The sequence below is a fragment of the Pteropus vampyrus genome, unplaced genomic scaffold (assembly GCF_000151845.1).
Source record: "Pteropus vampyrus isolate Shadow unplaced genomic scaffold, Pvam_2.0 Scaffold11, whole genome shotgun sequence".
Classification (NCBI taxonomy): domain Eukaryota; kingdom Metazoa; phylum Chordata; class Mammalia; order Chiroptera; family Pteropodidae; genus Pteropus; species Pteropus vampyrus.
Window position 1 is genome coordinate 1,030,960 of NW_011888792.1, and position 18,797 is coordinate 1,049,756.

At 36.4% G+C, this 18,797-nt stretch overlaps 1 protein-coding gene across 1 annotated transcript in view; it reads left to right on the top strand.

Moving 5' to 3' along the window:
• Window positions 1–18,797, top strand: part of CMYA5 (cardiomyopathy associated 5) — a 97,933-nt gene that overhangs the window by 71,049 nt on the left and 8,087 nt on the right. The window contains exons 10-11 of the mRNA XM_011377392.2: window positions 17,071–17,204; window positions 18,383–18,482. Of these exons, the coding sequence (XP_011375694.1) occupies window positions 17,071–17,204; window positions 18,383–18,482 (234 nt within the window). The remainder of the gene's footprint in view (window positions 1–17,070; window positions 17,205–18,382; window positions 18,483–18,797) is intronic.

Below are 18,797 nucleotides of genomic sequence, written 5' to 3' on the forward strand. Positions count from 1 at the left end.
GTGATACTGTGTTGTGTGAAGTAGGTCTCCAGTAACATACACGGTGTGCATTGTTTAAAAAAGTCCTGGGTAACAGAACTTAGCTTGAAGGGATAATTCCATTGAAAACTGCAGTCACAGTTTAGAGGCTATAGGGGAAATGTTTTTTTCAGTGTATAAGTCCTTATGACATTATTTAAATCAAGCTTTGTATCCAGAAAGTAAGCTAATTGGGAAAGAGAGATGCAATTAAGAAGACTGTTGAGTTGAAAAGCTCCTAAATTTCCTTTAAAAGGAAACAATCCGGGTTTCTTAACTGGAGGAATTTTGAAGATGTGACATTCAAGAGTAATAAGGGAGGATAACAGAAATCACCGTAAGCTAATTTAAAAAAGAAAATTGTTCTTTTTAAGGAGAGAAAATTTCACTAAGAATAATCAGATTGGCCCAAAGGGGCGGATGTTAAGAATGTTATTGAGTAATATTTACTACTAAAATATTGAAAGTAGAATAACATGAGAATTTTAGGAAATATCTTAATTGAACAGGTTACTTAGAATAGTTCATGACCTATAAAAGTTATTTAAGTATTTCTATAAATTGTGGAAATCCCTAGTTGAAAGAATTCTAGAATTCATGAGAAGGAACCAGGATTTGAAACTTTGAAAATCATACTTAATAATAAAATAGTTTATGAATCTGTAAAGATGCTTTATGTCATCATAAGTTTAGAAAACATGAGGTTGTCCTTGTTTTACTACATATTCTTCTGAAATATTGGCATTTCTTCTTAGAAATTATCTTGAGAATGTATTATTGAGATTTAAGCTAACATAAACTGTGCAATTTTAGTATTTGCTATTAAAATAAGTTACTTGTGATATATGAAGCTCAGAATTTTACTAATACGCTATCGTTTTCTGATAAGTATTCACAAGTAATACTATGTCATTCTAATGATCTCTTCAGAATGCTATTGCTTTCTTGTGTATTCTAAAGTGCTAGCTCTCATATAATGATATCTGTAAGTTGATCAGCTTGGGTTTCCACTGAAAAAAGTAGACCAATTTTTTCAGTAACTATAACTTTCAATTAACTTTGGAAGAAACCTCAAAGTTTATTGTGTTTTATGCTAGACTTGGTAGAAGAATACAGAGTGACAGTGAAAGAAAGCTACTGCATTTTTGAAGATTTAGAACCTGACCGATGCTATCAAGTATGGGTAATGGCTGTGAACTTCACCGGATGTAGCCTGCCCAGTGAAAGGGCAATTTTTAGAACAGGTAAGGAGATGTTAAGAGGCTGTTAGGAGGCAATACTAAATTCTTCATAGACTTTTAAGATCAACTAATAAGCATTTATTAATCACCTATCGTGTGCTGGGAGCTATACAGTGCTGGATATGCAATGATGAATAAGAGTGGATTTCTGTTCTCAAGAAGCTCATAGTCAAGTGAGGAAGGTAGAAAACCTGATAATAAAAAATTTGTGGTAAGGATTATGATCCAGTTATGCATGGGTTATTATAAGAACCTCCCAGAGGGGTACCTGAGACAACCTGAGTCAGGGGCAGAATCAGGAATGGCTTTCTAGAACTGATGCCGAATGAAATCTTTTAAAGGATTAGTAGGAAATAAATTTTTAAAGGGATCTATTTCATTTGAAGAAGTCCTATGAGCAGAGGCATCAAGATAAGAAACAGTATAGAGCACTCGGGACACAAAAAGAAATTTGGAATTATTTCTTTGACTTAAAAATAAAGAGAAGAAAGACATGAGGTGAGAAGGGCTAGTGTATAGAGTTCATGTTTGCTAAGGTAAGAAGCTCAGGCCTCATCATATGAAAAACTCCAAAAGGTTTCTCAGTGATAGTAGGAGCTGGGAACACATTCCTAACATGTCATCTTTTCACAGAGGGCTGCAGCAGTTATAGGATAAGCCAAGTTCGCATTGCCTTTAAAATAATTGTAACTACCTCGGGGGGAAAAATGACTTACTCCCACCATTTTATGTTTTCTTCTGGCCTTTTAAAACAAATATTTATTGAGCACTTTGGGAAGACAAGATCATGGCTAACCTTTGTATAAAGGGAGAGGGACAGGAATCTTTGTTTTTATTTGCTTGTATATGTAGGGTTTATAGGAAACTAATGTGGAAGCTGTTTGGGGTTGGGGGGAAACTGGGCAGTTTGGAAGGCAGAGGTGGGAGAGAGACTTTCACTATATAAATTTTTATACCTTTTGGGTTTTTAACCCAGAATGTATTTTTTAATCAAAAATGAAAATGAAATCATGTTCAAGTAGTCTGCCCAAGTTACCATGGAAGCAGAACTGGCTTTGATTACTCTGCAGTTGACTTGGTTCTCTGTCCACAGCACCCTCCACCCCTGTGATCTGTGCTGAGGACTGTACCGTGTGTTGGAACACAGCCACCATCCGATGGCGGCCTGCCAACACAGAGGCCACTGAGACCTATACTCTGGAATACTGCAGACAGCACTCTCCGGAAGGCGAGGGCCTCAGGTAGGATCTCTCTCCATGGGGAGACCCCACTTCTCCATAGAGAGAGCCCGGGGTGCCAGGAACCCAGCTTAGGGCCCGAAGCTAAACTCTAGGCTTATGCTCACAGAAGGGAAAAAAGCTTCCTAAAATCCTGCAGAGCTAATTAAGTAGACTTGATTTGCAACTCCATCACTATTCATCAGTGAACTCCAAGTTTGTAATAAAACACATGCTACAATGCAGAATAACTCCTCTGTAAGAAAAATATATGCGAATTTTAATAAAATGGAAAATGCTTTGAAGTATATTGAACTTGAGTCATCAGACAGGCTTTGTGCTTTTTTTATGGACTTTTTAGTAGTTATATTAGGATAGGTACCAGCTAACTCAGGAAACTGATAGTGACCTTGTATACAATGTAAACACATTTTTGTATGTGTAAATGTAAAATGTAAATTTGAATGTCTCTGTGATATATTGCTAATACAAAGGAGCCAATTACATATATATTATTACAGAGACATACCTGCCTCTCTAAGAGTATGAAGAATCTAGAGATCTTTGTGGGAAAAAATAAATGTAAAGCTCTCTCAATAAAATTATGAAGCTAAAATTTATCAAAAAAAGGCCTGTGCATCGAAAGGACATTTGGTAAATGTTAATTCATTTACTGAGGTAGTGTTTTCTTAACCTTCACTTCATGGCAATAGGGCAACTTCATGTTCCATGACGAATATTCAGATCATCATTATTAATATTCATATTTTTGATAGAGACATTTTTAGCTTTATTTAACCAAATTTAGAGATAAATTATTTCTATAGGATATGAAACTTAGAAATAATGGTATGAAATTAGACAGCTTTTTGATAAAGCGTATTTATTAAGCGCTTACCTTCATGATCAATCAACAACTATTTATTTAGTTATGATGTGAGGTTTCATATGACTGAGCAATAATTATAGTTTCTTTCAAGTATATAAAGAGAGACTTCACAAAATAATGATCAAAGAATGAATTAATGTTGAGTGGAGTGTGTAAGGGGAGGATGTAGGCATTTCAGTAGAAGTGAGAACATAATAAATGTACAAGAAACAACATCTCTGTTTAGCATGATAATTGCTGGAAGGCTCTTCAGTGCTCAGCAAATGGCTGAGAGGTGAATGCAGGCCAGGACAGAGGAAGGGAGAAGAAAGAGAGAAAGTGAGTGGGAGAGGCAGACAGACACACACAAAGAAATTATAACTGACTTTTATTGAGCATTTACTATGTGCCAAGTCAATTTCCTAAATACTTTATGTATATACATTACCTTATTTAACCTTCACAAGAACAATGACAGAAAACAGATGCTTTGAGAGGCTGCTCAGCTAGTGAGTGGCAATCGGGATTCAAATTGTTTTGTTAGGTTTCAAAGTCCAAGCTGCTAATCTTTATTTAATGTCACGTAGGAGAGTCCTGGACCTTCTCTACAAAAAACTGTGGATGCTATGAGAGCATTATATGAGAAGTTCCTGAGTCCCAAGGCAGTCTCTCCAACCATTCTTTACCATCAGTGAGGAAAATCTAGTTCTTTCCAAGGCGAGATCAGACTTAAGAAGTGTTCTGAAATGACTTATCCTTGTTATGGCATCAGTTCTCCAGCTGGCATTTGCGTAAATGATATCAGTGCAGTTGGATTCTTAAATCAACAGAAATCTGGAAACTCTGAGACCTAGAAGATATGTCACTGAGGGAACTGATGTCGTCTCATAAACGTGACTACAAGGAGAAGGGAAAGGGGGACGGAAGGGGAAGTGGCATCCATTTGAGGGCCTTCAACATGCCAGGAACTGTGCTAAATCTCATTTAACCCTTTCAACAGTCCTAGAAGGAAGGAAATGATTTCCACTAAATTAGACCCAGGGAGGTTAAATCATTTGACCAAGATATTAAATGATGGAGTGAAAGTTTGGAGTCAGTATTCAAACTCAGATCTATCTTATTCTTTCCACTAGTTTGAAAACTTATGTCCTTAAGTAAACTGAGTTAGCATACCTCAATGGAGCCTGACAACTGGGAGCTATTGTGTATCCTTAGTTTCCTTCGTCATATGAAAAACATAAATGTAAAGAGAGAATGCAGAACCATTCAGAACCCCTTTGATTAATGTTTTTTCTTCCTCTGATCATTCCGGGGTCCTAAAAAAAAAAAAAAAAACCACAAAATTCTATTTGATATCAACAATGAACAATGCATTCCAAATAAATCCTTCTATCAAAGCCAAAGAAACAAATGGCATTTCCATTTGTAGGGGAACAATGGCCATCTACCAATTTCACTAAGACAAAAGTTGAGCTTATTAAAACATAAGACTTGTCATTAGTTTATTCGTTCTATTTGAGACTTTGCCAGTGGGTTCATTTTTATTTTTCTTGTTGAAGGAGAACATCTGAGAGGCTGGATAAGCAGATGTTTATAGTAGTTATGGAACAATACAAGCATCCTTTATTATTGAATGGATATAGTCCAGCAAGTTTAGAAATGAAGGGAAATTCCACATACAGAGCCTTGTTGATAGTTTGGAGCTGTGTTGGAGATGTAGCTATTTTCCAATTAAGTGCTAAAAGACCCCTCAGTGCCAGGAGGTGGAATGGTATATCCAATCCATAGCCCAGGGATGACGTTCGAGTCTTTGGATTCCCGCTGGTCTAACAGTAGATAATTTTTTGAAGAAAGCAACATTTTGTTGACCACAAATCACTAAGCTGCCTATTTGCTAAGTCTATTGCTGATGCACCATCAGAGACATCCCTCATTGATACAGAAGCCTGAATGCCTTATACCCCAGGTTGGCATTAACAGACTATAAAATAATTCATCCTTAATCTCAGATGCCCAGGGCTGCAAAAGTCATTTGTATTTCTTTTGGTTCTCCGATTTAGGAGTTCAAGACAGAAGGGAAATTCTGCTCTTCCGGAGTGGCCATGTGTCTTAAGTCTTTTGATCATCTGGTTCTTACAACCAACTCTAAAACTTTCCTTACAGTATCTGATGGTTCAAAACTCTACAAAACATTAACTAACCTATATTGCTCAGTCTCTAAGATGTCAGTTGTAGACAGCTAGTCAGACAATAGAATCGATAAACAAAGAACCTCAAAACTTGATCACCTCTAGTCAACAAATGCAAACAATCCTTACTTTTCCATTATTTAGAACCACATTCTTTACTTTGGTTTTCTGCCCAGCAGTGCGTAATTAAAGTTATTTTGTGTCTTGGAAAGAACAGCAAGCCAAGGATTGTCTGATCTCACTCACTTGCTGACTCCATGAAGGGATCATTATGTAAAGTTTCAGCCTCAGTGCCTAGGATAGTGTTTGGCTTATTGTAGCTACTCAGTAAACATGTGTTACCTGAATAGGTAAATATCAATTAGCATTGAACACATAATGCTGACACTAATAAGAAAAGTTCGGCCAGCTCTCACGATAATCTCTTATTAAAAATGGGAAAAAAATAAACTGTGCCAACAAAGTAAAGAATGGTGAATGAGTTAATTTTAGTGCTTGGATACTTAACTAGAATATAGGACTAGTCTAATCTGTAGGCTGGAAACCTTTTCATGGATCACTGATAGTAAAGGGCACTTATAATCTTGTTCATCCATTATTTCTGTAGCCCTTAAGTAAGTTCTAGGTTCTATGCAAAAACCCTATACTAAACCAGATCTAAAAATTGATCCAGAGGCTATTTCAGGGGAATAAGGGGGATCAAAGATTACTTCTTTTTGACATGGCTCAGTGAAGGTGGGGACCTTATCTGTGTAGATATTCATGTGAATGAATGAGTAGATGAATGATGGGATTAGCCAATCTCTTTTTGCCCTTCACAACTTCAAGTCATCCAACTGGCTAGGATCTCTAGCAAAAGAGAGAGAAACTAAAGAGAACTAAGAATGAAATGGGTTCACATCTTTTTCTCTCACCCAATCCTTGAAAAAACAGACAACCTTAAAAGCTCCGATCTGGAATAGGAAGGAAGTTGAAGGAAATGAAAAGAAGGGAGAAAAGGATGAGGAATATGAACACACACATACATATACACAAAGGCATTGATTACTCCTTAGATTAGAGAATCTAATTTTGGTTGCCAGAACATCCATCTTAAGACCTGTGGTTTATTCTCCTAGTATGATGGCCTCTGTTTATTTCAATTTAAGATCAGAGGTGCTGGTTGAACTCTTATGGTGGGTGTTTAAACGGAATGAGCCTACTGTGTCCCCAAGTTCCATGACGTGGTGTCTGAAAGAGCCAAGCAATTGCCTCCATTCCATAATCCTCACAGAAAACACATTTGCATATTTTTGTGTGTGGGCCCGATGGCTTGGTCCCAGCAGTCGGGCCCCAGTTGGGATTGGGGGTGGGCGGGAGTGACAATCCCCGGCTTGTGTGCGGGGGCTGAGGGAGCTCCTACTCGCCCTTTCCTGTTTTTCTTTGAATGCTCTCCTCAGGTTGGGTGGGCTCAAGACACTTTCAAAAATTTTCCACGGCTCGGCTGTTTCCTCAGCTGTTCTGTCTCTCCTGTGTGGAGAGAAGTCAGCAGAACTGTGGGTGGAGGAGGGAAAACTGAGAGAAATATAGTACAGGGATTAGCTGTGTGGGCTGCACAGAGAGAAGCTGTGTACTGAATGACAAATCTGTGAGACTCAATATGGTTCAAAAGTAGTTGGTAGTGAACTTCCTGCTTCCCAGCTCTGACCAAGACTGTGGACGGGGAGACCCTTGTGGTTTGGGGGTGTTGGGCTCTAGGTGCTGGACCTGTGAGCTCACTTTCCTCCCACTTCAAGCTTTTGGGGCCACACATGTTGGAGCAAGAACAGAACTGTCTGTCACAATTGAGTGTTCCAGCTGGGGACACCTGCCGTGCCATCTGTAAAATAAGGGCAAATAAGGGTGAGTTTGCTAGTGAACTTAGTGGCTGAACAGAGATAAAAAAATTCCAGCATTTCTTTCTTTTTTAAGAAACCTTGTACTAAGCTTTTAGCTGGGTAGCTGATGACTGACCAGTGGTTAATGGAAAGTGATTTGACCTTTTCTGCAATCTGTGGGTAAAGGAGACAGTCATTCTTGCCCCGTGCTTGCTTCACAGGATGACAGGAGGGTCACTGACATGACTGGGCTAAAATTCATTAAGTAATTATGAGCTAATAGCCGATCTTTATATAGTGTTGGTTTCCTGACCCAAGTTGTAACATCCTTCTGCAAGGAGCCCTTGGGAGAGTGAGTAATATGAAAATGATTCCTTTCCTGCCCCCAGTATCCTTGGCATTCGGCTTTTCCTAAATCTTTCTTCCCAACTGAATCTATTTAACTTCGATCATTTAAAATCCTATATACCTCCTGATTATATAGTAAAACCCCAGTCAATGGAAACCCAAACTGTTCCTTCACTTCTAACTTAAGTTCTGTCAATTTCCAAAAGTATTCAGGTTGCTAACAATAAAAGACCCAGACATAATAGAACCATTAAAAACAACCCTGTAAGAACAAGAGCCAGATAATGCAGGGGCGAGGAGATTGTATCAGAAACCACAGGTTGAGAACAGTACCTAGATGGAACATAAAATTTAAATCTGAACTTCCTGGCAGCTAAGGTGAAAACAGGAGGGAGGGGGAGAGAGCAAGAGGGGGAAAGAGATTACATAACTCTTCTCTTTTTAAAAAGAAAGCACAACATTTCACTAAGAGACAATTATATTTCTTGACATTCAGCTCTAAGATGAATTTTTCACGTAGATCTTTATGTAAAGACTATTGAACAAGATAATAATAATTGTCTTTAAGAGCAGTTTTACAAAGGATGAAAAAACATTTCCTATGCAACCCTTTTTTAAGTGAGATCTGAAAGCATAATGTTAAATCACCATTCTGTGCAGGTAGTTCTATGGGACCTCAAGTAATTGTCCACATATGTGGCCTTGGAGTGGTACAGGAGAGATTAGAGGTTGCAGAGGAATGAATGTTACTAGGCTCCTGGGATTCTCAGTCTGAAATATAAATGGCATCATTCAGGCTTTTGAGGGTAACTAGAGAGAAATCAGAAACCCAGTATCCTTCTGCTGGAATCCTTGGCTCACTTTGATTTTGTGAGACTCTAATTACAGGAAAATCTGAATCCGATTCTCAGCAGCATTTAGCCCTCATGTTATGTTTTTACACTATTATGAACTAATAATGATATTTAGTTAAAACTGAGTCTCATAGTATCCCCATTTATCAAAAGAAAAATAGTCCTATTCAAATATTTTTATTTGCCAAGTTTTTTTTAAAAAAGAAAATAAATATATAAAGAATTTTATTCTTAATCCTGATTTAACCAAATTTTTCATCTAAAACAAAAAAATTCCATATTTATAGTTAGTTAATGTTACTTTATGTTTCATGGATTTTTCTTCTTTTTCCTGTTCCTCCTACCCCTCTACTCACCCCATACTTCTTATGATTATGTTTCCCAAACCTAACTAATCATAAAAATCAACTGAGATGCTTGTTAAAGTTTAGAATCATAAGCCTCTCTTAGTAGATTTTGATTCAGAAGGTCTAATGTGCCCAGCCAGGTTTGGGGATCACTCCTTTACTCCCTCAGGGTACTGCAGTGTACTCTGTTCACAATTCACATTAAATGGTGTTGACTGACTGGCTGAATGTTGATGCTGCAACAGGAATGCCAGTAAGAGCCCACTGTGTTTTTAAAAAACAATTCATACTTAGCCATCTGTTGTGCACCGCAGTGACAACACCATCGTAGGCTGCTTTAAGAGCCATGGCACTGGATTCCTCCATATTGTTTGTAAATATGCCACGCCCCTCCTCTGGGAGAAAACATGGTTAGATCAAGGTGTTAGACATGGCAGTGCAGACAACAACCATTCCTCATGGTTATTAGTCCTTCAGGTTACCTCTAGCGCATCCCTTCCTTCCATTCCAAATAATTGTTGAATTATCAAATTTTTAGTGAAGCTACTTCACAAAGTTCAAACTAATGTGCACTCTGCAAAACAGTCAATCCACTCCTGAACTCCTAAGCTTGTACTATAGCTCTGAAAGTAAATTATTTAATTAATTTTGGATAGATAACGTGTACATATGGTACAAATTTAAAAGATGCAAAAGAGAATACAATGAAAATTAAGTCTCTTTTCTACCTATATTTTGCCTACTCAATTCTCCTCTGCAGAGGCAATAAATATTACCTGATTCATACTTATCTTTTCAGATAGTCTGTGCATATACAAGCATCTATATTTTTTCAACAAATTGTAGCATACTATATACATATTTCCACCACCTTGCTGTTCTTGTTTAAAAATATTTTTTGGTTGATGTCCTATATCAGTACATATGGAACTGTCTCATTTTAAAAAACAATTCCATTGTATTCTGTTTTAAGAATATAATTGAACTTACTTGACCAATTGAGAAGTGTTTATGTTGTTTTCATTCTCAAACAATGCTGCAGAAAAAGGCCTTGTGCGTGTAATATTTCAGACGTACCCAAGTATATCTGTAGGATAACTTCCTAAAAGTAGAATGACTGGTTAAAAGGTATGTACATTTTGAATTTTGATAGATGTTATCAAATTGTCTCCATAGAGGCCGTTTACACTTGCCTACATTGGTGATAAAACTTTTGATAAAAAAGTGATAAAACTTTTGGTCATTGACAATCGATAAGTAGAAAATAGACTCTTATTATAGTTTAATTGTGTATTTCTATTATTAAACTGACTTATTTTTTTCATATGTTTTGGAGCCATGTACTTCCTGTTCTATGAACTCTTCATTGCCTTTACTCATTTTTTCCTGTTAGATTGTAGTATTTTTTTCTTAACGATTTATAGAAACTCTGTTTCTTTTTAAAACATTAGCTCTCATCTATGATATGAATTGCAAATATTTTTCTATGCATATTTTTTAATGTTAAGTTAGTTGAATTATCACTCTTTTAAAAATAGCTTTTAGTTTTTAAAACATTTAAACATCTTTAAATCCCTTCTCTCTCCATATGTATATATATTCTCTCATTTTTTGGTAATATCTAATGATTTTATTTTTAAAAACTAGATCTTTTGTAATCTGGAATTTATTTCAGCAGAGGAAGTGAAGTAGAAAATGCACTTTACTTTTTTTCAGTATGGCTATCCAGCTGTCCTGACAAGAAAACCCATCATTTTCCCTTCTGACTTGAAATGTTTCCTTTATTATATAACTATGTATTTGGCTCTATTCCTGACCTTTATAACCTATTCCATCGATCCATCTATTTATGCCTCAGTATTATTGCAGTTTTCATTATTACAGCTTTGTAATTTAGAGTTTCTGGTAGGTTAGGTTGCCCCTTCATGACTTTTGTTTTCCTATTTGCTCAGTTGATTTTTATCTAGTCTTTAGAATCAGATTGTGATGCTAAATCTGGCACCTCCCTGCCCCTGACAATTTGGTATTTTTAGAGATCATATTAAATTGATAGATTAACTTAGGGAGAAATGGAATTTTTATGATATTGCATTTTCCTATCCAAGAACTGATATGCCTTTCCTTTTATTCAAGTCTTTCGTGTGTTTTCCCTCAGTATCATTTTAAAAATTGTTCTTCATATAAATTTATAAATTTTTGTTATATTTGCCACTATTCTTTTTTTATTAAAGGATAGTTGACATACAATATTATATTAGTTTCAGGTGTACAACATAATGATTCAACATTTATATACCTTATGAAGCAATCACAAGATATCTAGTAACCATCTGTTACTGTACAAAGTTAATAGAATATTATTAACTATATTTCCTAAGTTGTACATTACATACTTGTGATTTGTTTATTTTATAACTGGAAGTTTATACCTCTTAATTTCCTTCACCTTTTTTCACCCAGTCCCCGCACCCTCTCTAACAACCATTAGTTTGTTTTCTGTATCTGAGTCATTTTTTTTTTTTTTTTTAGATTTCACATATAAATGAAATCATGGTATTTGTCTTTGTCTGAGTTATTTCACTTAGCATAATACCCTCTAGGTCCACCCATGTGGTTGCAGTTGGCAAAATTTCATTCTTTTTGTGGCTGAGTTATATTCCAGTGCCAGCGTGCGTGTGTGTGTGTATCCATTCATCTCTCAGTGGGCACCCAGGTTGCTTTCATATCTTGGCTATTGTAAATAATGCTGCAGTGAATATAGGGGTGCACATATCTTTTTAAATTACTGTTTTTGTTTTCTTTGGGTAAATACCCAGAAGTGAAATCATTAGGTAATATAGTAGTTCTATTTTTTAATTTTTTGAGGACTCTCCATACTACTTTCCATAGTATACTCCCACCAATAGTGTTCAAAGTTTCCCTTTTTTTCATATCTTTGCCAACACTTATTTGTTGACTTTTTGATAATAGCCATTCTGAAAAGTGTGAAGTCATAGCTCATTGTGGTTTTAATTTGCTTGTCCTTGATGATTAATGATATTGAGCATCTTTTCATGTGTCTATTGGCCATCTGAATGTCTTCTTTGGTGAAATGTCTGTTCAGAACCTCTGCCCATTTTTTTTTCCATTTTCATGCTCTGAATTCAATACTAATGCTAAAATTAACAGAGAGCCAACTTTTATAGTGCTTTTCATATGGGTCAGGCATAACACTAAATGTTTCAAATAAGTGATTCCATTTCCTCTACACAAAATACCTGTGAAGTAGATACTTTTATTATCCTCAGTTCATGGAACAGGGAGGGGATGAGTTTAGATAACCTTCCTAAAGTTACATAGCCAGAATCTAAGCTGTATCATTCCAAAGCCTGAGGACTTGACCACTATTTTACACTATAAACTACAGTGTTGTACTTCACATAATGTAAAAATTACCAGAGCTGTAATACTGGAGTGGGCAGTTAGGAGGCAGTGAACATCTTACTCCTTACTCAGTCAGGAAGTTAATGATTAGGTAGACATGTTGAAGAGAAACCACCAACTTGGCCAGGCTGTAAAGTCTTTAAATTCCCTTAGTATTCAGAAAATCAAATTCTTTTGCCCCTGCAACTCAAGTTCATTACCAGGCCAGCAGTTTGGGCATCACTTTGGGGCTTGTTAGAAATGCGGACTCTACCCCCACTCTAGGCCTGCAGAATCAGAATCTGTATTTTGAAAGATCTCCTGGTGATTAACACATTAAAGTTTTAGAAGCACTGGCCCTCTAAGTTTCATAAGGAAACCGAGACCACTCACCAGAAGGACAGACACAAATAGGCTAGTTTGTTTTGGGCTTTCACATTGGGTGTTGCACACAAGGCAGGCGCCGGAAGGGCACAGAGGAAGCTTACCCTATCTAGGAGGAGAATGCAGCCAGTGCCCTCTGTCCATTTTTTAATTGGATTTTTTTTATGTTTTCTTGTATGACTTCTTTATATATTTGGGATATTAATTCCTTATCAGGTATATTATTTACAAATATCTTCTCTCTTCAGTAAGTTGTCTTTTTGTTTTGTTGATGGTTTCCTTTGCTGTGCAAAAGCTTTTTAGTTTAATGTAATCCCTTGATTTTGTTTAGTTTTGTTTTTGTTGCCCTTGCCCAAGTAGCTATATCCCCTGCAAAATATTGCTAAGACCAATGTCATAGAGTTTGCTGCCCATGTTTTCTTATAGGAGTTTTATGGTTTCAAGTCTTAAACTTAAGTCTTTATTCCGTTTTGAGTTTATTTTTGTATATGTTGTAAGAAAGTTGTCCAGTTTTATTTTTTGCATGCATATGTCCAGTTTCTTCAACACCATTTATTGAAGAGACTGTCTTTTTCTCGTGTATTCCGGGCCCTCCTTAATGGAAAATAAATGAACAAAAAAGGGGGGAATTTTTTTCTAGGCCCTCTATTCTGTTCCATTGATTTATGTCTCTTTTTTTGGTGCCAGTACCATACTGTTTTGATTACTACAGCTTTGTAGTATAGTGTGAAATCAAGGAGTGTGATACCTCCAACTCTGTTCTTCTTTCTCAAGATTGCTTTGGCTATCAAGGCCTTTTTGTGGTACCACTATTTAAATAAGGTTATTCTTTTGTATTATTTTTTTTATCTGGTTGTTATTAATATGCAAAGCCTTTTGATTTCTTATGTTAGTTTCACTCCTAGCCATCTTACTGAATTTTCTTATTATGTCAGAGTTTTTCAGGTGATTTTCTTGAATTTTTTAGATAAACAGTCAAATCATCTGCATATGGCAACGATTTTACCTCCTACCTCCCAATTCTTTTTAACCACATGTCTGTCTCTCTGACTTAATGGGAATGTTTTTAGTATTTTTTCCATTGAATGTTAGGCTCCTAATGGTTTTTTACTTCATAAAGATATGTTTCAGTTTCCATTTAAAATGATTCTTGCTCCATTGTCCATGGTTAGTTGCGGCAAACTTTTCAATCATTCCTTGCAAAAACTAAAGAATGAAAGGACTCAAGTTAGAAAGGCCTTCATTATATTAGGCAGACATCAGCATTTTAGTGGCTTCAGTTGTTTGCCCTCTGAAAAAACCAGAAGAGGAGACCATTCTCATTCACAATACAGCCCTTCAGACTTCTGAGGAAACAGTAAGTCTCCATTAAATCATTCCTTTCTGCTTCACAGCATTGGAGTTTAACAAATGTCCTTTGTCCTATCAGTGGAGAGATAAGTAGAAGTAGGTTGAGAGTCCTTTGAAGGCCTACTAGGCACAAACTCTATGACTGTACTCTATGATATGCTTATGCTCCACCGCCATCAGCTAATTGGCTGATGTGTCAGGGTTTCTAGATGCTTCCTTGCCCTCACATTCCTGTAAACTACACATATAAAGTCATCTCTTTCCACTGCACTATGGCATTTGTAGGAAGAATCCCATACTTATTACCCAAAATGAGACTTTTTGATTCATTTTTCTTATTGTCTTTTGAATTTTATTATTGGTTCTAGACTTCTAACATTGATTGGTCATATTATTGATAAAACTAAAAATCCCTTCTTACCTCAGCACCAACAACTTGGTTTCATTTGATTTCATTCGCTGTCTAATCACTTACCTCACTTTGGATATTCTGTGAATTTGAATTCTACTGAAAGCTCCAAAGCTCATTATAAGTCATGTGGATTCAGTTGCAATTATGGTGAGTTTTTGTTTTTGAAATAAAAAATTACAATCTATAGAAGAATGCCACTCTTTAGATTTCAAATTCCAAATTTTTTTGAAGTTTTCATTTGTCTAAAAAGCAGGAATGGCTGACGTGAAGACTTTTGTGGCATTTAAGTGAGGTCAGGCAGAATAGATATGGAAATGAACTATTTGAATCTGATGTTTTTTTCTTTGTTCTTGGTTCTTGTGCATAAAATGGCAATTTGTAAACAATAAAACTCCACTACATTTCATACTACTTTTGTTTTCATGCCTGGTGCTTTTATTTCACAGATTCGGTGAGGGCATTGTACATATTTTTCAAGTCTGCATGACCTGTTCACGCATTGAAAGCAGGGATCTGATCTCATGTTTTGGCTTTGGTACCTTGTAAAACTTTATTCTTTAAATGAGTGATAAAACATAGCATGCGGTTGAGTATATATATGGAATTTTCTCCTTGACAGACTTCATAAAACTTAAGGGCAAACGCTTGCCCCGAAAAAACGGCATCTTTGGCATTTAATAACTGCATTGTTACAAAATAAAGTCAGTATGTTCTATCCAGTTTCTAGAGATGAAATTTCCTCACTTATCCCTGCCACTTCCCCCTCCAGCAGAGATAGTATCTGAACACATGATAAGTGATCAATAAGTATTTATTTAATGAGTGAATGAAGTCTGAAATTCAGTTCAGACTGGAGTGTGCTTATTGAGACAGTAATTTTATCATAATTATATTATATTATATCATAATAATTAAAATATATTATAATTAATGTAAATTTAAAACATTTCCTTAGTTATCAATTCAAAATAAGCAATACATCTACCCCAGAATAATATTCTAGATATTAGTCAAGAATCACATTTTCAGTCATAGGACATATTTTTCATTAATTAACTGAAGTATCTATAGTTGTCAGTGAACATGTGGCTTAATTGTGTCTGTCCATTCTCAGCACATCTAAAGATAGTACTCTCTGAGGTCCTGGTCAGGTGGTAGATTCTGAAATAACAACCAGTAACCTTGGAGGGGTTTACGCTGACCTTTTCCAGACACAGACACTAAATAGCAGATACACAAATAGACCTAGGCTGCCCTCCTCCCCTCCCATTTCCTTCTGAGGAACACACTGGGAGTTTTTGTGCTTTGAGAAATTGGGGCCAGGGGTAGGGGGAGGGATTGTTATTTTGTACAAATTTTATGCTTTTAAAACCTTCTAAATTCATTTGTTTTCTGAGTCAATGATGCTTTTTCCATTACCTGGTTCTTCATTTTATTCTTTAAGGTAGGTAGTGAGAAGTGAGATAAATCAAAAGTACAAATAATCTGAAAAAAAAATCCATCTGCAGATGAACAGTGGCCATTCTGTGATTCCAATATTTTTGTGGTACATTCATTAGCAGCAAAACAGATATAAAACACTATCCGTCCGAGAACAAACATGGAGGCTCTTGAACTACTGTTGTCAGTGCACATCTTCTGGGAGCAGGGCCCCGGTTCTTTAGCGCTTGGGTTAGAAATTTGTACATTAGTAAGGAGCCTAACTTGTAACTCTCTCCAGAGCTTCTCCAAATGGAGGCCAAAAGGGAGACTATTTGTGTACTTTATTTGTATAGATGCTCTAGGCCATGACATCAAGCAGATTAAAGAGAAAACAGAAAAAAAGAGAAAAAGAGGTACAAAATATTCCAACTGGCTGGCAACTCCGGAGAGCTCCATCCTCAAATCCAGCAAGTCCATTAGTGTGTAAATGGTTGGGCTGTTACCATGTACTTGCCAAACCTGCCACCAGTTAGATACCACTACCAGCAGTTTTCTTTTAATGTAAATGGGAGATTTAGGAAGAGTACTCTGGGGATTTTATTTGGCAATTAGAATTCTCTTCTTTTTTTGTCAGAATTAAACTTCCCTTAAAAGATATTGTCTTCTTTAGTGATTTTTGGTTTCTATAACTTTGGCATGATGACCACGTACAAAGCCATCATTCACCTTAAGTTTTCCACTGTTCAGATCTGTTAATGAGACAATTAGCGTCCTTTGTGTTGTAGATTGTTTTAACATCATCTTCATCCAAAAGTGCCCTCTGTGCCAGAAATTGATAAATAAAATAATATATTCTTTATATATTATAAACCGATTGTCTATTTTCTGAATTAAAGAAGAAAAGTTTGTCTTGTTTTATTTCAAAGAGCATTCTGGAAGCCATATATTGGGCAAAAGTTGACGAAGGTAGAAATGATTTGATAAATTAATCTTAGTGGACAATGAACATCTTGTAGAATCTTGTTGCTAACTCTGGTGGTCATAAAGGGAAAAAATGAGTTATTTTTTACTAATAAAAGATGTTCATTCACGCTAGGATTGAAATATGATGAGTCATTTAGCAGTGTCATGATATTTAAAATTATTCTTCCTTTGTATTTAGATCTTTCTCTGGAATTAAAGGACTTCAGCTGAAAGTTAACCTCCAGCCCAATGATAATTACTTTTTCTACGTGAGAGCCATCAATGCTTTTGGGACAAGCGAACAGAGTGAAGCTGCCCTCATTTCCACCAGAGGTACTTTCTCCTTTGTACTCACTGAAGTATCCTAAGCATTCCCATTCCTTCCCTTCCACTATCCAGAGAAGACATCCTCAAAGACAACTTCTTAAAGGCTCCAAACTGCTGGCATGAAGACCCAAGAATGGGCAGAGGTCAAGATGTTTCTTTTAGAGGTTCTCACCCTTGGCTACCCATTAGCAGTCTGTCAGGGTACTTAAAAAATACTGGAGCTCCTGATCTAATTGATCTGAAGATGGGCTCTGATGTGTATTTTTAATCTCTCCAGACGATTCTTGTTTGCCTCACAATATGTTATAATTTGTGGATATGTTTTGAGTCTGTGTGGGATGGGAGTATTCTTATTTTATTACATTGTGAACTTTATGAACAAGCTTCCAGTCTTATTTTTGTGTTTGTTTGTGTTTACCACATTGTTGTGCCAATTAACGTTTGTCGAGTGAATGAATAACTCAAGGAGGTGATAAAACTGTTCAATGACATTTTGGAGAAAATACCCAGATGATGCCACCAAAAAAATGTTTGGCTCTCCTCAATTATTGTGAAAAGAACTGAGGAATAGAAAGGCTATCATTTTATTATTTTATCCTAGACCCAAGGATGCCACAAAATTGAGGGTGGCACATTAAGTAATTTGCTAAACCAGCAAAGATTTTTGTATGTGCCTTGTTTATGATGTAGTTAGGGACAGCCTGATTTTTATAAAGAGAAGACATCAGGGCTGCCTGCCTAGAAATGTTTTCCCTGCAGTCCCAATATGGTGCTTCTACCTTCCACTGTTAGAACCACTCCTTTAGGTTATACTAGTGCATCTTCAAACTTTAATGTGCACATGAATCTTCTGAGATCTTGTTAAAATACAGATTCTGATTCAATAGGTCTGGGGTGGGGCCCAGGGATCTGCATTTCTAACTAATTTTCAGGTGATGTAGATGCTGCTGGTGCAAGGAGCATACTTTGCATAGCATAGCGAGCTCTGGTACAGGAGGTGTACCAGTAAAGGCACTGGCATTCACTAATGCCTTATGAAATTTTTACTGTGGATCTGAAAACACTGAGTGGAGGATTTTGATGTCAGGGTCAAGGGAGACTAACATCTGAAATATGGGACTTGGCCTAGGGACAGTACTTGACATCGTGGCAATGTTATAATCCTATTTTCTTAACTGCAATAGGAACCAGATTTCTCTTGTTGAGAGAAACAGCTCATCCTGCTCTGCAAATTTCTTCAAATGGGACAGTGATCAGCTTTGCTGAGAGAAGACGGCTGACAGAGTAAGTAGAAGAAGAAAGTACAGGATGCCTCTGCAATAGAGTATTCTGAGGGTGTGTTATTTTAGTGTGGCCTCACAGTGCATATTTTTCATTTAATGACCATGCCTGGATATGTGATATTGAATATAAGTGTGTGCACGACCATACAGTTTGGTTATGGTTCATTACTAGGGGAAAATTGACAGAGATAGTTTATAACTTGGAGCAAGTGTCAGTATTTTCATTGGAAATATAAGCACAGATGGTTTATTTAAAACATAGGCAGTTTTAAGGTATTATCTCTGGTTTAATGAAAAATAATCCAGGTGAACTCTT